Source organism: Melanotaenia boesemani, chromosome 11 (genome assembly GCF_017639745.1).
Source record: "Melanotaenia boesemani isolate fMelBoe1 chromosome 11, fMelBoe1.pri, whole genome shotgun sequence".
NCBI classification, from domain to species: Eukaryota; Metazoa; Chordata; class Actinopteri; order Atheriniformes; family Melanotaeniidae; genus Melanotaenia; species Melanotaenia boesemani.
In genome coordinates, this window is record NC_055692.1 from 10,594,940 (window position 1) to 10,615,486 (window position 20,547).

Consider the following 20,547-nt stretch of genomic DNA (forward strand, 5'->3'; position numbering starts at 1 on the left):
CTAAAACAAGCAGTTTTACAATGGTGAGAAAAAACTAATCAATTTGAGTGAAATCCCACAACATTTGCATCTTGTTGATCATTAATCAGTTAATTTACAATGAAGCAAAATTCTTTCCTGTTTTAATATAAATAGTGCTGCATGTTTAACCTCAACTTACCAGTAGAACTGTGAAGCAGTGTATAGAAGCGACTGCTGATCTTTTTTTTTTTTAAAGATAACTTCATTTCAGCACCATGGGGAGCTCCACAGTACTCAGTAGCAACTGAGGCTAATTGTTCCTCTCATGGGTTGTAAAAAGCATCTGTTGGTTGGCCTCCGAAACCACAGCAATAATTCAGCTCTTAGGAGACTCCCAAAGTGTTTAGCACTCTTGTGACTGTAGCACCACTTTATACCCCAGAAATGGGAAATTTCATACTCAGAGAAAAGAAACAACAGAAAGTACATGCTCATTTCAAACATGTCTCAACTTTTTTAAGCATTGGCTTTGGTCAGTCATTTAGGCTACGTTCACACTGCAGGCATAAATATGACTTTTTTTTTTTACCCATATGTGACCCATGTCTGATCTTTTCTTGACAGTCTGAACAGCATAAATCCAGTTTTTTCAAGTCCGACCCAGACCACTTTGTGGTTCTAACTCGGATACATATCCAATCTTTTTCAAAACAACCTCAGTCTGAATGGTTCTGTTGGATTTCATCTGACTTTTAAGTCATTGAAGTGAGACAAACATCAGAATTCTGTGCTGGGATAGGTGGGACATGGCAAAATCAAATGTAAACACTGTTAGAAACAGACACGCTGACACATGTAGCATCTGTTTTAACCTCCATAAACACAATGTGCTGCATGTGACTTCACATATTTCTCTCTACATGCCCATCACTTCAGCGACGTAAACTGTTCACACCACTGACTGTTCACAGTCTGAGGCGGTCGCATTTTAATGTGAACAACAAAAAAGAAAACTGGATATCAGCAAAATGGTAACTGAAAATTAAGATCTGCAGTATGAAAAATGTCTTAAAATTCCAACAGGCAGCAATAAGTTACTAATAATAATACAAATTTTAAAGAACTTAAAATGCCACAAAATGTTTGGAGCTTATTAAAAGAAATCACTCTTGAAATTGTAGCAAAATCTCAAAGGACAAAGTAAATAAAGGCATATAGTAGCTTTTACCTATAATATTACTCCCGTGAGATTTAAACACACACCCATGTGGACCCTTCAGGAATATTTCCAGGCAGCTTTTCACATGTATTATGCACATACATACAATGACATGCTACCTGTCATCATTCTGAAATGTCTGGTCCCCCAGCACCAAGTCCCTGAAGCGGTAGCGGGGTGGGAGAGGAGGCACCTCCGTATCCACATCTGCCATCTTGAGATTAGAGATGTCCAGAATGACACCTGAGTTGCTGCTGTTGTTTTTCTGCAGGGTGTCAGAGGAGGATCTGCACAACGAGAAGGAGAGCAACATCAGCTCAGCAACAGGTCTGTGACATTTCAACGCAATTTATCGAACCAACAACTGATATTCTATTAATGTACTTGAGATTGTTTGTAGATATGGTGGATATGGGTCAATGATGAAACAGTCAATTACAGGCTGTAAGATTTGGTAGTTAGGGAAATAGAAAGGCAGTTTCTTCTGTGCAACAAGCAATTAATTTATTTTTATACAGTTGTTGTTTGGAGAGTACAACACACTGCATGTTCTCATCTAAAATAACAGAGAAAATGGGTAAATTACTCTTTATTTATTAAAGATGCCATACTGTACAGTCCTTAAAACAGCTTATGAAGTTTTGATAACAGAATATTGCAGCAGCAGAGCTTTTTGCATACAAGCCACACAGCTGTCAAGGCTAGAAAAACAACTTAAAGAAAACCTGACAGATAAAATGAATGTTAACCTAAAAAAACCCAGCATGCATTAATAAATGACATTTTCCAACCCTCTAAGTGAACCCTGTGAAAAACAGATTATCGCCACAGACTATTCTGGAAATGCAACCCACCTACAAACAAGGATGTTTATGTGTGTCTGTGTACAATCTCGGCTACATGTGTGCATGTGCTCCCATTCTTTATCAAAGTGTCGCATGTGGTGAAATGCTTGAGGAAAATACCTGTCTCCATGGGAACTTGATGATCGGCGTGGAGGACTCATGACTGTCTCTTGAGGGGGGATTAGAGTGGGAAATGAAGGAAAGCAAGACAGAGAAAAGAAGAAAGGAGCAGATGTTAAAACCTCTTATTAAAAGTGCACCTTTCTAAGACTTAAGAAGAATGTAACATAATTACATTCACTACTTATTTTGTAGCCTAAGTCTTCCCAAAGTTGAGTAAGTTGTCTCAAGCTGCTGTTCTTAAGGCAGAGAAGGATTACACTGATACACTATAAAGTAATTGTACAGTTTAATGGTGTCTATTCTGATAATGTGGAAAGTAGCAATGCTGGAAGCTCAGTTATCTATCCAAAGAAAGTGTTTATTTAAGTCGCCCTAGAGTGTGTTTTAATTTGTGCAAATACGGAAAAGAGGAATCACCTTATCAGAGTGACAGTAAACCCATTTTCTGCCTTTGAAGCAAAACAGGGGGAAGGAAATGATTTCAGAAATAGGACACAGGCACTTTTGCTGCACCTTCACGCTACTGTGCATTCAGTGTTACAAATGCATGCTTTCTCGGGTTCAGCTTAGATTCATATGTGCACGTTTCTGCTTGAGTGGATCCATGTTTTCTTTACAGATGAGATTACATGTCCATGCATCTTGTTGAAATAGTTTTCATTTAAATGCTTAGTCATCAAAAAAGGAAACAATTAATGAGTAACACAAAGCTATCTGTGTGTGTGCATCTGTATGGTCTTCATTGTACTATGTGGGCAGCCTTGAGTGGGCTAATAGAACCAAGAGACATGCTCTCCATTATCACTAAAAGCACAGACCCTGACAAATACAGACAGGATATGGAGAGAGAAAAGATGACAACATGTTGAAAGAAACAGAAAATAGGACATAAGTAATGCAGAAGACTAACAGATATTATTTCCTGAATGTGTTCAAAAGTTTGGGAAAAAACTGAAACAAAACTCAGTGTTTCTATAAAGGTTGATATCTTTTTTCTATAAGGTTTCTATAAACCTTGACATAATCCCAAGGTTGCAGTTTTCTAGAAAGAAATTGCAACCTCGGGGATATCCCTTAATGGATATGGCAAAGTGACCACAGTTATAGTAAACAGAGACGCTCCCAATAAGAGGCAGCCTTCTCCTAATGGACAGAATGGCTTGTATTCTGACCAAAATAAAAGGCATATGAAGCAGAAAAGGCATGAAATTGATCTCTAAAAATATAAGAAAAAACGTTATCCTCAAAATACTGGGAAAGAATCATGCTACCTTTATGATAAAAAATACTAAAGCATGGAATTGTGTATTTTCTGCATTAAAAAAATTGAGCTAATCTCTGAAATTCAGTCATCACTTAAATTAAATTCACAAAAAAGTACATTAATTTATTCTACCAATTGATTAACTATACAGTAGCATTCAGATGACTTTCAGTTGCTCAAATAATGATCAAGAAACAAAACACAAAAGCTGAAAACTACAAAAGTACAAAGAGGCAAAGGGTTTATAAAATGTACTTATTATTCACTTCATAAACTCACGTTACTTCCAAATTATGAGACCATATGTACACTTAGCTTAAACACCTTCTGCATTTGGCAAAGTTATGGCACAGACAGAATATCTTGATTAACGATAGCTCATGTAAACCAGTAAACATCAACTATGAGTGAAGTGAGACTTCCCGAAAGTTACATGTCAAACTGTTGTCGCTATCTTTGTTTACCTGGCTGCTGTGTTTCCGTGTCTACCCGAGGTCCCATCATCGTAAACAAAGGTTTGGTTTAGATAACCTCTTTGCACTGTGCACACAACACTGCCTGTGCGACACGGGATGTCTTCCATCTAACACTCCTTTCGAAATCTCTGCCATCATTGGTAGGTGACAAGAGGGAGGGAAATCAGCTCCTGTGACCAGGCCGGTGGCAAATAAGTTTGAAGTTTCCGGTCAATAAAATTAGCCTCACAATGGCAAATAGCAAAATGGGTATTGAATTTACTTTAAAAATGAAGTCCCGGTACTTGGCACTGATTGTTTCTCGCGCATTCCAAAATCGACGGCTAATTAGAAAGTCAACGAGTGACCCCGAAAACATCCGCTGATCGAGACTTTGCTGTCTCTTAGCAACAACTTTGTTTGTGACATTTGACGAACTACATTACTTGGCGGAAGGATGAAATGCCTTAACCTAACGTTATTTTCAGTCCCCTTGTTAAAAAAAAAACAAAAAAATTTTTTCCAGTTGCTTTCTTCTTTTTAATTAGCTCACAATCCCGTGTAACCGTTTTAAGCTAATCTTACATAACAAACCCCTCATATAAATATCACTGCAAACACCGTATCTTGTGGTTTTGCCGTTTCTGTCCTCTGCCATGTAACACTTGCTTACGCATCTAAAATAAGGACATCATGTAAAGCGTTCTGTCCTCTTCGTTTTCATGCATCCCCGTCAGCATCAGCATCCTCTCCTCACTTGGACACACAGCAAGCTTGGAGTCTCCCACTGGTGTCTCGCCATCTACCGGGCAATCTTGAAATAATGCCCTCTTTATCTAGGGAACTGATTTAATGATTAAAAGAGACTTCTCACGCAGAATGCTCTTAGTGAAATTAGAAAATCTAACAACAGATGATAATGTTCCTTTTCATTTGTCTGCAAGCTTGTGCTGTGTGTGAAAAAAAGACTACTCCTTCTGTTTTCTGAGGAATGCCAGAGAGTTTATCCTGTGTATTTCTGTATAAATGCATATCTCATCATTGAGGTATAGAAAGAAAGTACAAGTTTGCTAAAGCTTTTGAATAAACACATGCTATGGTGCAGTCACTAAAACATAGTGAATCACAGATGGATCATGGAAACATTTCCCAAAAAGAAAAATGGGAGAAAAATGGAATTACACAACAATGCACCCAGATGATAATACATTTATTTCTTTTTTTTAAAATAATCTTCTAACATTCAGCATCAGTTATGGAGCATACACATGTGCATGCAAATTCTTGGAAACTTCTGCTTAGATAATCTAAATATTGAAATAAACATTGCTACATTTATAATATCTCAATATCTTTCTCTTAAAACATACCTGCAACAGCTCTGTCCTCTGCTATTTGTCTCACAACTGTCCCCCTCAAACTGAAAAAAATATTCATTCTGTGCGCGCAGAGAGACGAGTGGGAGACTCTGCTGCCTCTGGAAAGCCGTGTTGCTCTGTGTGCCTTCCTTGTGTTCAGCCTCTCCACATTTCAGTCCATTATCCTCCAGGGGAAAGAGCTCTGAGCGTCATCATGTTAAAGCCCACACAGCCACTTATGGTTTCCTATGCCAGCAGTCAGATGTCGCTCACTTGCTTATCTCACCAAGAATCTGGATTCCCACAGACTTTTCCTCCCCACTTTTTTCTACTGGTGGATCTGTCTGATTTGGTTACGTCACAATGGTGCAATCACCTTTTACAATTTTCTACTTATATATCACTTTGTCCATGCCTGCAGTTATAAAACCCTAAAGTCCACAGAAGAGTGAGATCTTCTTTCCCATAAACATGCTGCTCCTGAATAATCTGAAATGCTTTGTTTGTAGTACAGATTTGCATCCCTTACTTGATGACATCACTATATATTTTTAAACAAAATAAGAAACTGGGATTATTTATTCTGAGTCAGTCAATCACCACAGGAGAAGTGATGACCAGTAGTGGAGGAGTTTTCCACTTTCCTTGCCACTGGATCAACTTGTAGATGAAAACATGTTTATATCAGTGCAGTTATCTACTAAACGTACATGAAGGCCAAACATAAACATTTTTTATTAAGTCGGAGCATTTTTTAAGCTTATCAGCAAACTGACTCATGCAGTTAAAAGGCGTGTTCAAACATGAACACGCCTTGCCAGCCAATTAGTCTCTCGTGTGGTAAATGGTGTGGACCCACAATTACCAGATGCATTCAATACTGATTGGTCCAAAATGTGTTTTGACCCATCAGCAAACCAAACAGAGTTGCCCTGGAAAAGGTGGGTTTTAACTTTTATAAAGTCAGGAGTTAAAATAGAGCATTTCAACCAAAATGTGATAATAAATGATCCAGAAATGTACAGTAAGAGAAAAAAAATTAAACACTGAAAGCTTTTAGTATTACAACTCTGTGAGCTTTTTAAAACACTCAGCAAACTTCTTTCTATTTTAACTGTCATGAGTTTTTCACAATCAAGGCATATCTGAGACCCATTTATATTCCAATAAATCCTCTTTAACAGCACACCTACCACCTCACCTCATCTCCTTGGCTCATTTCTCTCATTTATCATTGATGATCAATAGGCATTGGTAAACATGCATACCTTATCTCTATCTTTATCGTGAATAATACAGCTTTAAACTCACTTTTACCATTTTTTTCCCTCATAAATAAGGTTAATTTAGCAAGCTATACACAAGAAGAAGTAAGTAAATAAATAAATAATGGTAACCTGGCAGCCTACAGTGTGCTGGAATTGCAATCATTTTGCAGCACAAAGTTGCCAGCTTTGACTAATGCAGCTATGTCTCATTTTGGAGAGAACCCTCTAGTTATGCAGTCATTGTGCTGCCTCATTCAATCTACTCCATATCAAAATGCGTCCATTAGGTAATTAGTCTCCAACACTTGTTTCCTGACCATATAATACAAATGTTGTCAAGTCTCAGCACAGTACAGCCACTCTCCCGCCTGGATGCTTGCTCTTCATGCTCCCAAAGTGTCTAAAAACAGAGTGAGAGGGAAACAGGCTCAGACAGTGAAGCACTCTGATTCAGTGAGCTGCCCAGAGGCGTATATAACATATAGGAGTGTTACATGAGTTGGTGCATGAATCACAAAGTGGTTTTGTGTATTTGTCTGGCTATAAGCAAGATGATTTAAAATATTGTTTGTTTATAGACATTGCCTCCTATGCAGTTTGACACTAAATATGATTGTAAATAATTTAAACATCCTCATACAAATGTAATTCAGATATAAATAGAAGTATCTGTTATCCTACCCCTGACAAACAGCAGGTTTACAATGCACAGTATGTTTTGTACTGTAGCGTTTGAGCAGAGGTGTTACTTTTATATCACTGTATTGCTAATTGCGATGAAAAATGGATACTCAGGTAATTAATTCAGTAACATTACTGATGTAAAACTGATTCTCTTACCTCCATGTGTTGCTTTCATGACTGTAAACCTCTAGTGTTTTCAGGGTGGTGACACCATCATGTCCTCCCATAGCCAACAACGTACCATTGAAGACTACAAGGGACATCTGAAGAATGATAAAAATAAACAAGTTTGAGAATTTTATGAAAAAAAGTGCACAAATAAAATAGGTTGTTCATGTTTATGCTTTTTACATAATTTTTCTTTGTGAAAGAAATAATCACACAGCACCATTATATTTACTTCTTTTAATAGAAGTCAAATTTAAAGCTTTTGCTTTATAAAAGTCAATTTTATCCACACTTAAAATTTAAATGGTGTTATATAATGTCCAACAACTTCTGACTGCATCCAACAAAAATGAGCAGCTCTCTTACATCATTTTAATATTGAGCAATCAAGCACAGACACACCAGACGATAAAATGAGCAGCTCCAAGTCTCTTTAGGCACCACTTGTGATCAGATGTCACCTAATAACTCAATATGCCAGTAAACATGTAGTTAAAAATGAAAATTAGCTTTACCCAAATATTTACATGTCACAGAATTTTGTGCAAATATTTTAAGCTCACTTGTGTAACAGATGTGATATGAGAGAAGGAAGAGGAGTAAATTATGTTTCAGAGCTCAGAGTCAGCCTATGTGCAGAAATGAATACAAACGATTAGAAGGTTCCCTGTAACTTATTCATCCTCTGAGTTTGGAGAGTTTTTACAGTCCTCTTCCTTTTCATTGGATGTTTGCATTGTGCAGGCAGTGAGAGCAACTATATGCAAAATGTATTTATTTATGGGTATTTGCTTGTGATCAAGTCATCTAGGATACATGTTAGCCTCAGGTCTGAGCAGATCCAAAGTGTTTCAGACAGTATGTGGCAAGTGTTGGTAAAACTATGTACAGTATGAGAAATATATAATGGTTTTGAAACATTAAAGCATGTAAAGCGGTTGAAGTATGTGAGATAAAAAAATAATTTCTATCCTCACATTTAATAGCTTCTCTGTATGGTTTCTGTAATCTTTTTTAAACACATCTACATGAATAGGAGAGGGTTTCCATCGGATCTGTGGGATTAGTCTTTACTCACATTGTCTCTCTTGTTCCTCATGCGTTTCACCGGCGACCACCTCATATTGTCAGGGTCAAACCTCTCAGCAGCACAGAGCTGCAGGCTAAGCTCATCTTTGCCCCCAGCTACATAGATGCAGCCCAGATACACGGTGCAGCCAGCATTCTCCCTAGGACTCAGCATGTAGGCACATATTGACCAGGTACCATCTGCAGGGTTGTACCGCTCCACTGGGAAACATCCAGAAGACAGCAAAAGTCAGAGCAAGATATATATATATATATATATATATATATATATATATATATATATATATATAGCTCCCTTACAAGCAATAAATGTTTATATTTGTATACAAAAAAGTCTGTTTCATTGATCTGCTGTCATTTTAAATCTGCTTGGCCTTAGAAAAGAAAGCAAGATCCCTATGATATGAATAGTGTATCTTTTGTTTATTTTTCAGCATGAAACTGTAAGAAATTGTCCAAAAATAAAATGACTTTCAGTCTTTTTTTTAATATTTTGTACTGTAAATTTGATAGGAACCAAAAAAGAGATTGTGGGAACTTCACTGACGTACTCTTCTCACAGACTGAAATAGTGAGTGACAAGTGGTAGCACAACATAGCTCTTGTTTATCTTGGCTAAGGTCAGCAGGCCAGAAAATGTGCATGGGAGTGTGTGCATGTGGGTGTGCATCTTTACATGTGTGAGTGTGTGTGGGATACACAGAGTTGAAGGTCAAGCTTGTCTTTACGTGTTAACTTTAATGCTGCCACATGTCAAAAAGCTGTCAAAGAAAGTTGGTGCTGGTTTGTTCAAATGGCAGCAGAAAAACTGGGCTCAATGAAGAGCTCAGACCACAACTAAATTTTGTGTCACTTTAACAATACACTTCTGTCATTTATCATATAATTCTATGTCGTGCTACTTTGCATCATTTCTATCAGCTGCAGCAGTCACAGTCAGAAATAATAGATACAGAATAGTCTTTTATGATATATTTTTTTGACATTGTGACTGACACATACAGCCATTTATGTGAAGTTACTTCCCCCACCTGAGTTTAGAGTGGTTTCACCATCATTTCCTCCCATCACATACAAGTAACCGTGCAGCACAGCAGCCATGGCTCTGGTTCTTCTGGTCAGCATTGGTACCTGCTTGCTCCAAGTGTTCACTTTTGGATCATACCTAAACCCATTTAACAAATGATCAGTCAATCTCAAATTATTCATGCCGCTCTCTGTACTGAATCAGCTACTTGGCATTAAATTAATGCTGGATATCAGGCAGTTGCATAAAAAATGTCACTTGTGCCAAGTTTTTAAGTGCAGAGAATGATTTAAATGAAACATTCTGTATGATTTTGAATTTTAAGTGGCACTCATGCTACAGTACCTCTCCACAGTATTCATGACAGTTATGCCATCATGTCCTCCAATCGCATACAGATATCCATCCATCGCCACCAGACACGCTCCGCTGCGAGGACTGCTCAAGGGTGCTACATCTGCACTCCAGCTGTCTGTGTCAGGGCTGTACCTGCCATGATGGAGGTCAAAGAGATGAAGGAAGGTAATATCAGCCACTGGTAAAAACAACTCAAGGAGAAAATATTCTGGTATCTCACTTGTATTTTTCTGCTTGTAATTAACTGCTTTTTGATAAACAGAAAATATTTGAATTGTGTTGGCATTCTTGTAAACATCTGCCAGAGTGCTTCCTCCCCACTGGAAAACTATTAAAGTTGTTTTTTCCTCCATTCAAGGCCATTAGATGAAAGCCCACATTGCACAAAACAACAATTTTTTCCCTAGTTGGCAAAATTTTGCTAGAGGGATAGATATTACAACAGCAATGTGAATAGCCTTCAGAGATTAGCTTGCAATCAGGTAGCCACAACAAAAGTAAGCTGTTTCAGACCATTAAAAGCTGACCAGTTTACAGCAGGCCTTTTCACCTGTGGCCCGCAGCCAGTTAGGGAAGAGCATTAAAGAATGCAGGTTGGAATTAATTTAAGAGCTGGATGTCTCTTGGTCTTGAAGCTCATGGTATGACATTTGCAAACAGTTCATTCAAAGGGAACAAGTCCCTTACAGGAACACCACATTCATGTTCAGTTCCCTGCACACATGTGTTCTTTCTGTTCTTTTATTTGTCTCATTGGCTGAGTGGCATTAGGATTTTTTTCCTGACTGCCTATGGCCACAGAGAGCCAATGAGACATGTAAGGGCATGTTGGTAGCTAGCACAAGAGTTGCTGGAAGCTAAACTTGGCCATTACTTGCAAATAGACAAAGAAGAGTGCATGTTAAGGAAGAAGAACTGGGAGTTGAGACACGCTAGAGGCAAAAGAACATCCAAATTGAAGAATGGCTGTGTATGAGACTGAAACTCTTTGTCCTAATACAAACCTTTGACCCTGGCATTTGGCCATACCACTTGGTTTTGCAGGGATATGGTGCTCTTTTTCTTCTTGGGATCAAAGACTGGTAGCAGGAGGAAGGGCTAAATGAAAATTTAAGGAGTTGGGCCACATGGTTGGGTCAACATTAAAACTGGGTCTTTGTCAAGCCTGAGGTAGATCTTTTACCTCAGTCCATACAAAAATACAGCATCTATTGGTGAGGTTGCATCTGTGAATAAATACTTATAAGGGCTCAAACAAACTGTGTCCTTGAAAAGAGTAATGTTACCCATCCTATGTGAAACATAAGCTGGTCCCATCTGATAAAGCAGCAGGAGAGGAAGTGGGAAAAAATGTGCAGAATATGTGTGTATATGTGTGTGTGTGTGTGTGTGTGTGTGTAGGTGTGTGTTTATTTTTGGCTTTCTCTGAATATGAGGAATAAACACCTGTTAGCAAGAGTGTTTTGGCAGTCCATTGCTTCCACAAATAGGGATCTCAAACTTCAGTCCTTGAGAGCCACTGTCAGGCTTTAGATGCTTCCCTGCTCCAACTCACCTGATTCAAATTGAATAAATCCAACAGCTTCTTGTGAAGTTCTCTGCAATTGATGACCTATTAAGGTCCATGCATTAAAAGGATGGCTTTTGGTCAGTTTTCATAATTTTGCCTTAATTCTGACCTTTACTGATCAGTGATGTACACAGCAATAAAAAGTTTCTAGCATATCTATTACACAAAGTACCCAATTACGCAGCTAGAACAGTGTGTTTCAGCATCAGTTTTATCCTACAACACATCAGTCAGCTGTTGCATCTGCTTAGCTGATGTCAAGTGTGTGAGTATCATCATGAAAAAACGTGTGTCCATCTGTCTGTCTGTCTTGATGACTTGCAGTTTAAAAATGTCTCTTTTTGGTGTTTTATAATGTGAATAAAGTTAGGATTGAAGATAGGTTTGGAACACAATGGCATCGCTACTCATGAGATACCATTGCAGGATGGTGTGTGGTATTTTTAAAGAGGGCAGTGACAAGAAAATCTTTGCAGACATGATGTAATGCATTTAGTGCAAAAGGTCTTTTGGATGACACAATCACATCACTTCACACCTCTGATTTATTAATGCAGATGACCCTTCAGTGGTTTCACCATAACACCTTTACTTTGTTTTATTCCCTAAAATTCCACAGATTTTGGAGGCTCTCACAAGTTAGACCCCTTAAAAGGAAAGTTGGGAAAAGTAATTGTTGGAATTTAGCTGCTTTCTGAATTCAGTTTATGTTATACTCATTTATGTTGCTTAAAAAGAAGAACAAAGGTCTTTCCATGAACACTAGCTCCCTTGTTTAGACCACAATCTTTGGTCCTACTGTCCTTCACGGTCTCATACCTAAGCACAGTGACCCTCTCTCTGCTGTCAGTACTCAGCAACAAACTTATGAGTCTGACTGAAACCCTTGACGTCAAAATGCGACGCATAAATTACATTTATTTCCCTCACAGATCAACCTTTAGACAGTCATTTGGAACAACCTGTCAGAGCTGGGCAGCTGAAATGTCACCTCAGCTCCAGCATGCCTACATTCAGTTTAAATAGCAGAAAATAACAGAAATAATCTAAACCTTTTCTAATTACAGCCTGTCATGAAGTCAGCAATTACATTCTCATATTAAACTGGAATATGAAATTCACAGAGGTGCTTGTGAGAAAAACATAGTCGGTTCAAAGGAATCTGTGAGGTGCTTACAGCGAGAAATCCTTCCCCTCAAGGAGCTTACTGTGATAATACCATTGGAAAATATGTATAGTCATTCCACAGTGGGGCATTTTTTTTGGGTAAAAATAATTGGCAAATTAAAAGTGACATGAACAAGATTTTACTGGCAAATATTTACCGTGCCTCACCTCTCCACACTGCTGTAGCATCTAATGTTATCTTCCCCACCCACGGCGTAGATCTTGCCATCCAGTGTTCCAACAGCAACGCAGCCTCGACTGTTAACCATTCGTGCAGCTGCTCTCCACTCGTTATACTCGGGGCAGAACTGCTCTACCAGACAGGATGGGTCATCCTGGGTCCATCCACCAACTACCACAAACAAAACACAGAACAGATTTCTTACTCATGCAAGCTGTCTGAGGATCATTCCTGTAGGCTTCTATCTGGATGGCTTTCTGCTTAAATGACCCGTTTCACAGCAGAAGGTTGTAAGGTTTTATTTAACTTTTTGAATTTTTCCCATAGGCAGTAAAAGGAGCAACAACAAGAAACATGTAGCTGTGTTTGGAACTGCTTTGACTGGTTTCTGCAGGAAGAGGTCTGATTCAAGAGTGCTGAACATCACCAAAGCGAAATAATAAAATATAGCAAATATATATGGCTGCAAATAAACAAAAAGAAGTCAAAATACTAAAGGAAAAAAAAAGAAAACTTCCACAGCTAGCTTTGTAAGATATTTACTCTGTGTTGCTTTGCAGAGGAGATACGTACATGGTCTTTCCACTCATCTCTGGAGGATTATATTCTATTGTGTTGCTTTCAAACTTACCCTTTGATTACTAGTCTAAAGCAGAACTTGCTTTCTCAGACTTTATGCCAGCAAGCCAACCATTAAATATTAACAAAGAATCTTCTTCAGTACACATGCTTTTAAGAACAGATTGGGCCAATTACAGGAAAAGATGACCACAATGGTCTCTGGATATTGTGGTATAGAGATTGCACTATCCAACCTTAATTAGGCTTTTCAGGAGGTGAACAGATGCATATATTTAATGAGCAGTGCACAGTCTTTGTAAAGTTGTGCCGAGGCTCTAACTTCCGATTGTATGAGTCTTGGGGTTCTGGTTCTGAGTTTGCCAGCTTGACTGTCACATAGGAATTGAAAATTACTATCTGCTGCAATATAGAGGGTGGTTTTTGTTTTATGCCTGGTGAAGACTGTACAGTAACCCAGTGGGACAGTTACATCTGTGCAAGATACAGAATAATCACGTTGTATTTTCCTTTTAAGGACAAGTTGATGGTTGCAACTGGTGTGATTCCATCTCATTGAGATACCCTCTATCTTGTCAAAGACATTTTTTACATCTGTACTATTCTTGATTTAATATACTATGTAATTTCTATCTAAAACATTTAATTACTACACTGGCCACCAGTGGAAAATGTAAAATGTCCTTTTGACATTTAGAAAGGTCCACTTTTTGGATTATGTGAAGATGTCACCAAATACATGATTTCTTCTTTTAAAACTTCAACAAACAAATGCAAAGTGGTGAGTAACAGGCGATTGTGACAATAATTTGTGGACTCCTAACAGACAAGAGAGGTGCCCCATCATGTGATGATCTGTGGACTTTAGTTCTCTTTTCGGTTTTTAGTTCTTGTTGGATTTTGGCTTCTAGTTGGTCATGTTGGTCTGTAGTCCTTGTGTTTTAAGATTCCTTGTTCTGGTTTGATTTATAGTTGGGTGAATTGCACTTCATGTTTTACTTTCCTGGACTTTCCAACTGTGTGTTGTTGAATTTGATTTCCTTTCCTTGTCACACCTGATTTCTTTTCCTGATTACCTCGTCTGCTGCTTATTTTCTAATTGGTTCCCTCGTATATAGCCTCCCGGTTTCAGTCGCTCATTTGTCGGATCATTGCATGGCTTACCCCCAGTGATTATCTATTGTTCGAACTTCTGTTTGATTAATTAATAAAAAGCCTCAGAGACCATCTGTTTTCACATCCTCCTTCACAGTTCTGTATTTTGGGTCCACTTTCTCCCCCAACCACAACACATCAAGCACATTGTTCTCTAAAGTTTTCTTCTTATGTTTAGGTTTACTTATTTGAAGCAAAGAAGTTACACATAAAAAAAATATAACAACTGGGTTTAAAAAGAGTTCTTTAAATCAGTTATTTAAAACTATTTTTTTAATGTTACCACTTGAATCTCTAATAGGAGCTCTGTTTTTATTTTACTGTGTGCCTACACCTCTGATGTACTTCTTACATTGACAGTAAAGAAGTCTTTTTCTTGATCTTTATGGCAGATCCAACTTTCACTTTAAAACAATTGTGTTGGATATTTTTTAAGATTGCATCTTGGATCTGAATTGGCTAAAAAGTATAGCCTTCTTTAAAACAAGAGTCTATCTTACTTTCTTTACCAGCTGTTAACCAGGTGAGCATTTAAACTCCACCCATTATTGAACCCAGCTTAAATTTTTAATGATAACCACACAAACTTCTGTGGCAGACTGACAAACCATTCAGTATGTACCCTGCTTTTTCATCCAGTTTCAGCAGAGATAAGCATCATCTATGGCCCTGAACTGGATAAAGCCAATATGGAAAATAAATAAAAGAATGAACAAATGAATGATGCACAGTACTTGTTTCTGTGCTGCATAACAAACAATGATGGCATCTTGTTGGCCAAGCCTGTCTATAAACAGACATATAAACACATGGCTAAGATTGAAAGACACCTTTGTGTTAAAACCTGCAAGCCCTGAACACTAACGTGTCTCCAAAACGTTTTACCATTCACAAGACTTACAAAGTGTAAACAAAACCAGTCATGCTGTTGTAGCCAATATTCAAGCAACTGACCCATAAACATCATGTCATTGTAGACATGTCTTGGGGAAAGTCTGCTGAGCCTCGAGCGAAAGGTAAGGGAGGATGACCCATTTTTACTCTCTTTGATCAGCATGTGGCAGGATTCTGGTTCCTGTACAACGGACCTGCGACATACAGCAGACATAATCAAATGTTAGTAATTGGAAAGACATAACTCTTTCTAAAATAAATAGTTTGCAAGTTTTGTCAAATAAACAAATACCAATGGATTATTGTAAAATAAACTTCACCAAAGACGAGTACTTAAATTTCTTGATACTAAACAATTCTTAGCCTTCCTTTTTTTACATCTTTGAAAAACACAAAGGCTTAAAATCACGATTAAGACCCTTACCCTTGTTCATTGTACACTCCCATGTCTTATCTCCTCAGTGCTTTGCTCAGGGTCTGTTGTCAAAATAGTCCTTCTTTCTCAGAGCAGAACCTTTGTGTCGGGCCTTATCAGCACACACCACGCTGCTCCCTGCTGCCTCTCCTCAGTGCTCGCTGCCACAGTTTTGTGCTGTACATGATGTTATAGTTTGCTGCTCCAAACAGTACAACCTCCTCCCTTTAGCAACACAGAAATCCCCTCACACAACATTCCCAAATGATTCATCCACCATCCCCACAGTTTGAAACCCAAGACTCCTCTTACACACCCTACAGTATGAAATTCTATTGGCAACTGTCACTCCATCAGAATTATTAACATGTGCTTAATTTTAGTTTCCAGTGAGTCTTCTTTTAGTGCTTCATAAGTTATTATTGTTTCTGTAGGCATTAATTACGCACCTAAAATCTCAGTTATTTTCTTTAGCATCATATATGGGAGAATCAAGAAATGATGTTTTATGCCTTGAGGTGGTGCATTCAGGGATCTGTGAAGACATAAATGAGCCCCAACAAAATAGATGCTGGTCAACAATATGAAGCTGTTTTTTCTCAACAGCTGACAAAAACCCAGTGACTGTTTTGTAATTGGGAAGTGCAAATAGAAGTTTTAGTGGGTTAACATTTTGCATTCCTTCTACCCACTGCCAGACCCGCAGGTCCATGTGTCACAAGCTAAGACAGAGAGGAGCCTGAAGCTTATGAATGCAGCAAATTATGAATGCAGCACATGAGCAGCACACACGTTAAACAGAGAAACAAGGAGACTAGCAAAACAGCTAATTAAATTAAAGCTTAATGAAAAACAAACAACACCATCCTCCAACTTAGTTTGCTTGCACACAAAAAAATATTTTATAAAAAAGTTTTATATTCAGAAAAACCTTGTTCTTAACTGTGAGCGCTGTAAAAATGTATTTCCATCAATGCAGATCACAGGTATAGCTGATATAACTGCAACAACGACAAAATCATTTGACGCAGGACGTTGGAATGTCAATCAAACACTTTTTCATTGCACTCAAAAGCCAGACGTTACCAAGTATTCGTTCTTTTCCCCTTAAAAGTGTAAAATAGAGTAAAGGTTGCAGCACCATGCCGGTTCAGAGCTCTGGATCTTTAGATTTTCTAATAAAACTTAAGGTGGCAATTTGAGAGAGTTGAGAGAAATTTTTTTATTTAATTTTATAATTATTAAGATTATATATATATATATATATATATATATATATATATATATATATATATATATATATATTGATATGACTTCTACTGTCTTCTGGATGTTTCCCAGTGGAGCAGTAAATGCAGATGGTATATGTATATGTATCTGTTATGAACTTGAGTTGAAGGAGTTTTGTTTGTACCAGAAAAGTTTCAAAGAAATTAAACATATCACACCTCTGTATGGTTATTCATGCCAATGAGTGCCTTCTAGGGAAGAGTACTACATGGTATGCTGTAGTTACATTATACTGTTTGTTCTGGAAGAAACACAAGACTTCACCATTTCACATTTCTCCTAGAAGCATCCAGATATCCGTTACTATCTAACTTGCACCTGTCAACTCCCTCCTGCAAACCCCTAACTGATCTCATTACTTCTCTCCTTGCTCTGACTACATATGGCCCAGAATGTCTTTATTTATATCTTTGTCCAGTAGAAGCCTCTCACTTGCTGTAATGTTTCATCGCACCAAGGTCATGGTGGATATGCCAAAATGCAAATTCAGTGTGATCAGCTGTTTTGTTTCTCGTTGTGGTAGTTCCTCAAAGTTGAGTTTGAGCTGCATAGCATATATAAGATAAATGCACTTAAAAAAACACTGAAGTGTTGCTGTTGATTAAATCGTGTCATGGATTCAAAATTCTGCACCATGCACACTCACTTTTTTATACTTTCAATTATTGCAGAGCAAAACACATCCTTCCTCCTTCTTTTTTTCATATTCTAAATTCTAAATTTGTAATTGTGATATATTTCAACCCGCAGGAGTTACTCTAAAGAGACAGAGAGAGAAACACACCAGGTGAAAAGGTTGCAGTCCTTCTGATGATGAGATGAAACGAGATGAGTCCGTGCTCCTCAGGCAGAAAAGGCAGAAACGCTCTGTAATTATCCAGACAAGGGATTGAGATGCTCCCTTAGGTAAAATGGTCAAAGTAGCCTTGCAGATATGTCCTGATGATATTGTACCCTTTCACATTCACCACATTACCTGGCTGCCAGCCCTCCTTTAGCCACTTTGTGATCTTGGTAGTGAAAGCTACACCCGTCACCCAAAGGCCTAAGCCATTCGGCTGTAAAATCCAAAACTTTTAGGAGGTCAGCAGTTTATTAAAGTCGGTGAGGATAAAAAAAAATGCTGACAGGCTATCTTCTGAACCATAAACAGGCCTTCATGGAAAGCATTTGCATAACTTCCATGAATTACGTCAACACAGAAAACGCAGAGGACATAATTTACCAAGTAGTTCCTTTTAAACCCAAATTCAGAGAGAAAGTATAATTATTTATTTTGCACTTTGATAATCTTCTGTGGTCTGGAACCTAATCAGGATTGTTTTTTAAATGATAAAAATCTCTCATTCAGGCAGAATCTGGATATAATTTATCTTCTAATAAGAGCTCCTTTATCAGTTTCCTCTCTTTACAGTAAGTACATGAAGACCTGAAGGTGATTGTAATAATAAACCTTTTTTTTCTTTGAAAATTGCCTCCCAGCAGTTTAATTTTTTTCCTTTTTTTGTCCTTTGTGTTTAATGTGCAGAAACAGAAGATGAAATACTATTTTAGCCAGTCATGTTGCTATGCTTTAGAGCTATTTCTTGCCCAACAGCTGGGTCTGGTGAATGTGTTTCTGATGTCCTGTACTCACATTCATAAATCAGAGCATGCGTCAGGTGATTCTTAAATGCCTTTGTGAGAAAACTAGGCTGTCATAACTTGGGTATGTCAGAACATACTAATTTTGAAGTGTTTTCTTGAAACAACCTTAGCGTTTGCAAGGCATTAATGACAAATAGCAGCCTTGCAATTTAAACAGGAGCTTGAGGAAGCTTGGGTTAAGGGAAAAGTCTTTGGAAAAAGTGATATTAACCAATTTAAAATGTAAGACAGGCACAGAAGACAGACATTTGGCTACATAAGAGCAAATTCCAGAGAACTTGTCAGCTAATCAGTGTGCAGTTGACACACTAGCCTGCGAGCAACTGTTTGTGGAGACTTCCTGCATGTCACACATAACAAGGCATGTGGCACACCACCACACTAGTGAACCTCAACCTTAACACGTCGTCCCCTCTCTCAGTAGGAGAATATATACTCCCCAAAGAGTGTGGGCTTTTGTTGGTCGGATGGGAATTCTACTTGTACGTTGCTGTCGGACAAAAACCTCCTATGTCCAAAATTCATGATAAATCAGTACTATTGGTCACCCTTTATGTCTGTCTGTTGTTTTACAAATATTTAACCAAAGATATATGATTAAAACACAATACCAAATTTGATGACATTATGTCCAGTTATTACAAAACCAGTTTTTTTAATTTTTTGAAAAATGACAGTTTTGGAGATAGGAGGTTTGCACCCGACAGCAGCGTTGTGTTGCTGGGAGAGATTAGTTGATTTACTTTTTTCACTCAAGTTGGAACTAAAATTTTAACCAAGAACATGTTTGCTTATTGACTGTCTTGTGGCCTTTGTGCATTACGCAGAGAATACATGTATTTTCAGGTTTAGATCAGCTTCAAGTAAGCGCTGACTAATATAAAAATCTCAATTCTAAAGCGCCAACGCAAAAACTGTCAGTCTAGACCAGTAAGATTAGAAACCTTCTACTGTCAATGGATGAAGAGTAGCCACAATATCATTGTGTAACCGTCCCACACAAACTCCTGAAATAGCTATGTGTTCACATACAGAGGAAAAAAAAAACTGTTTTCAGTCCTTACAGAGCAAACTGTTCCTGGGTGCAGTTAAATAAACCCAATCTAAGTCAGTGCCGGGGCGACCGTGACCCTGTGTACCAAGTAAGATCTTCAAAGGTTGAGGAGACGCCACATGGATTTAGCAGTTGTAAAAAAGTGCTAAAGGTGACACCAAAACCCAGTAGGAAGAAAAGTGATACAGACACCATGACATGAAGTTCTGGAAGAAGACACCAACAATAAAAAGTTAACAACTGTTCGGCTTTACTTGGCATTCAGCTCACGAGGATGTGAGTCAACAACCCTGGGTATCCTTATGTACGTAAAAGAATATTTGGAAACAGACTATTATAGTCATGGATTATGTAATTAAGAGGACAGGGACAGACTAGAGATCATGCAGTTATAAACTAAATTTAACTGCATGCTGTATGTAGCTGGATGTAGCTTAGGTTTGAAAGTAGCAGAAACGATAAAGGAGTTGAACTGAACTGCTGATGCACATTACTGGAGATTAATGGAGATTAGACTGTATCTTCTGAGAAGTGTGCAACCATGAAATATTAAAACTACAAATCCTTTCTCTCACAGTCGTAACCCTCTTAATAAGATACAATAAATAATTACAATTCTGTTTCCTACATATGTATTTGGATTAATATTTAGATAAAGATATTTGTATTATGGCCATATTATTGGTAATCCATCATAAAGAGCCATCATTTCACCACTGAGTGTGGGCAGATATATTACTTTAAATGAGAAGCATGGTTCATTAGTGTATTCCTGAC

General features: G+C 37.9%; 2 protein-coding genes across 12 annotated transcripts in view; both read right to left on the minus strand.

Annotated features, from left to right (window-relative positions):
- Positions 1 to 5,693, minus strand: part of kcnt1b (potassium sodium-activated channel subfamily T member 1b) — a 69,427-nt gene extending 63,734 nt beyond the window's left edge. For 5 of the 11 annotated variants that reach the window (XM_042000633.1, XM_042000629.1, XM_042000627.1 and 2 more), the window contains exons 1-3: positions 5,238 to 5,691; positions 2,146 to 2,194; positions 1,300 to 1,467 (exon numbers count right to left, since the gene is read on the minus strand). In XM_042000633.1, coding sequence (XP_041856567.1) covers positions 1,300 to 1,467; positions 2,146 to 2,194; positions 5,238 to 5,304 — 284 coding nt within the window. In that variant the 5' untranslated portion in view covers positions 5,305 to 5,691. Of the gene's footprint in view, positions 1 to 1,299; positions 1,468 to 2,145; positions 2,195 to 3,876; positions 4,322 to 5,237 lie in introns of those variants that run through there. The other 6 variants (XM_042000623.1, XM_042000632.1, XM_042000621.1 and 3 more) reach the window with 4 other exon arrangements.
- Positions 5,694 to 6,138: 445 nt separating this feature from the next.
- Positions 6,139 to 15,811, minus strand: LOC121648555 (kelch-like protein 20). The gene is made up of 8 exons (XM_041998753.1): positions 15,789 to 15,811; positions 15,425 to 15,558; positions 12,724 to 12,907; positions 9,807 to 9,950; positions 9,466 to 9,599; positions 8,424 to 8,635; positions 7,334 to 7,440; positions 6,139 to 6,893 (listed from the first exon to the last, which is right to left on the minus strand). Exons 1-8 carry the CDS (start codon positions 15,809 to 15,811, stop codon positions 6,836 to 6,838), a joined length of 996 nt encoding a protein of 331 aa, XP_041854687.1. The 3' UTR covers positions 6,139 to 6,835.
- Between the last annotated feature and the right edge of the window lie 4,736 nt (positions 15,812 to 20,547).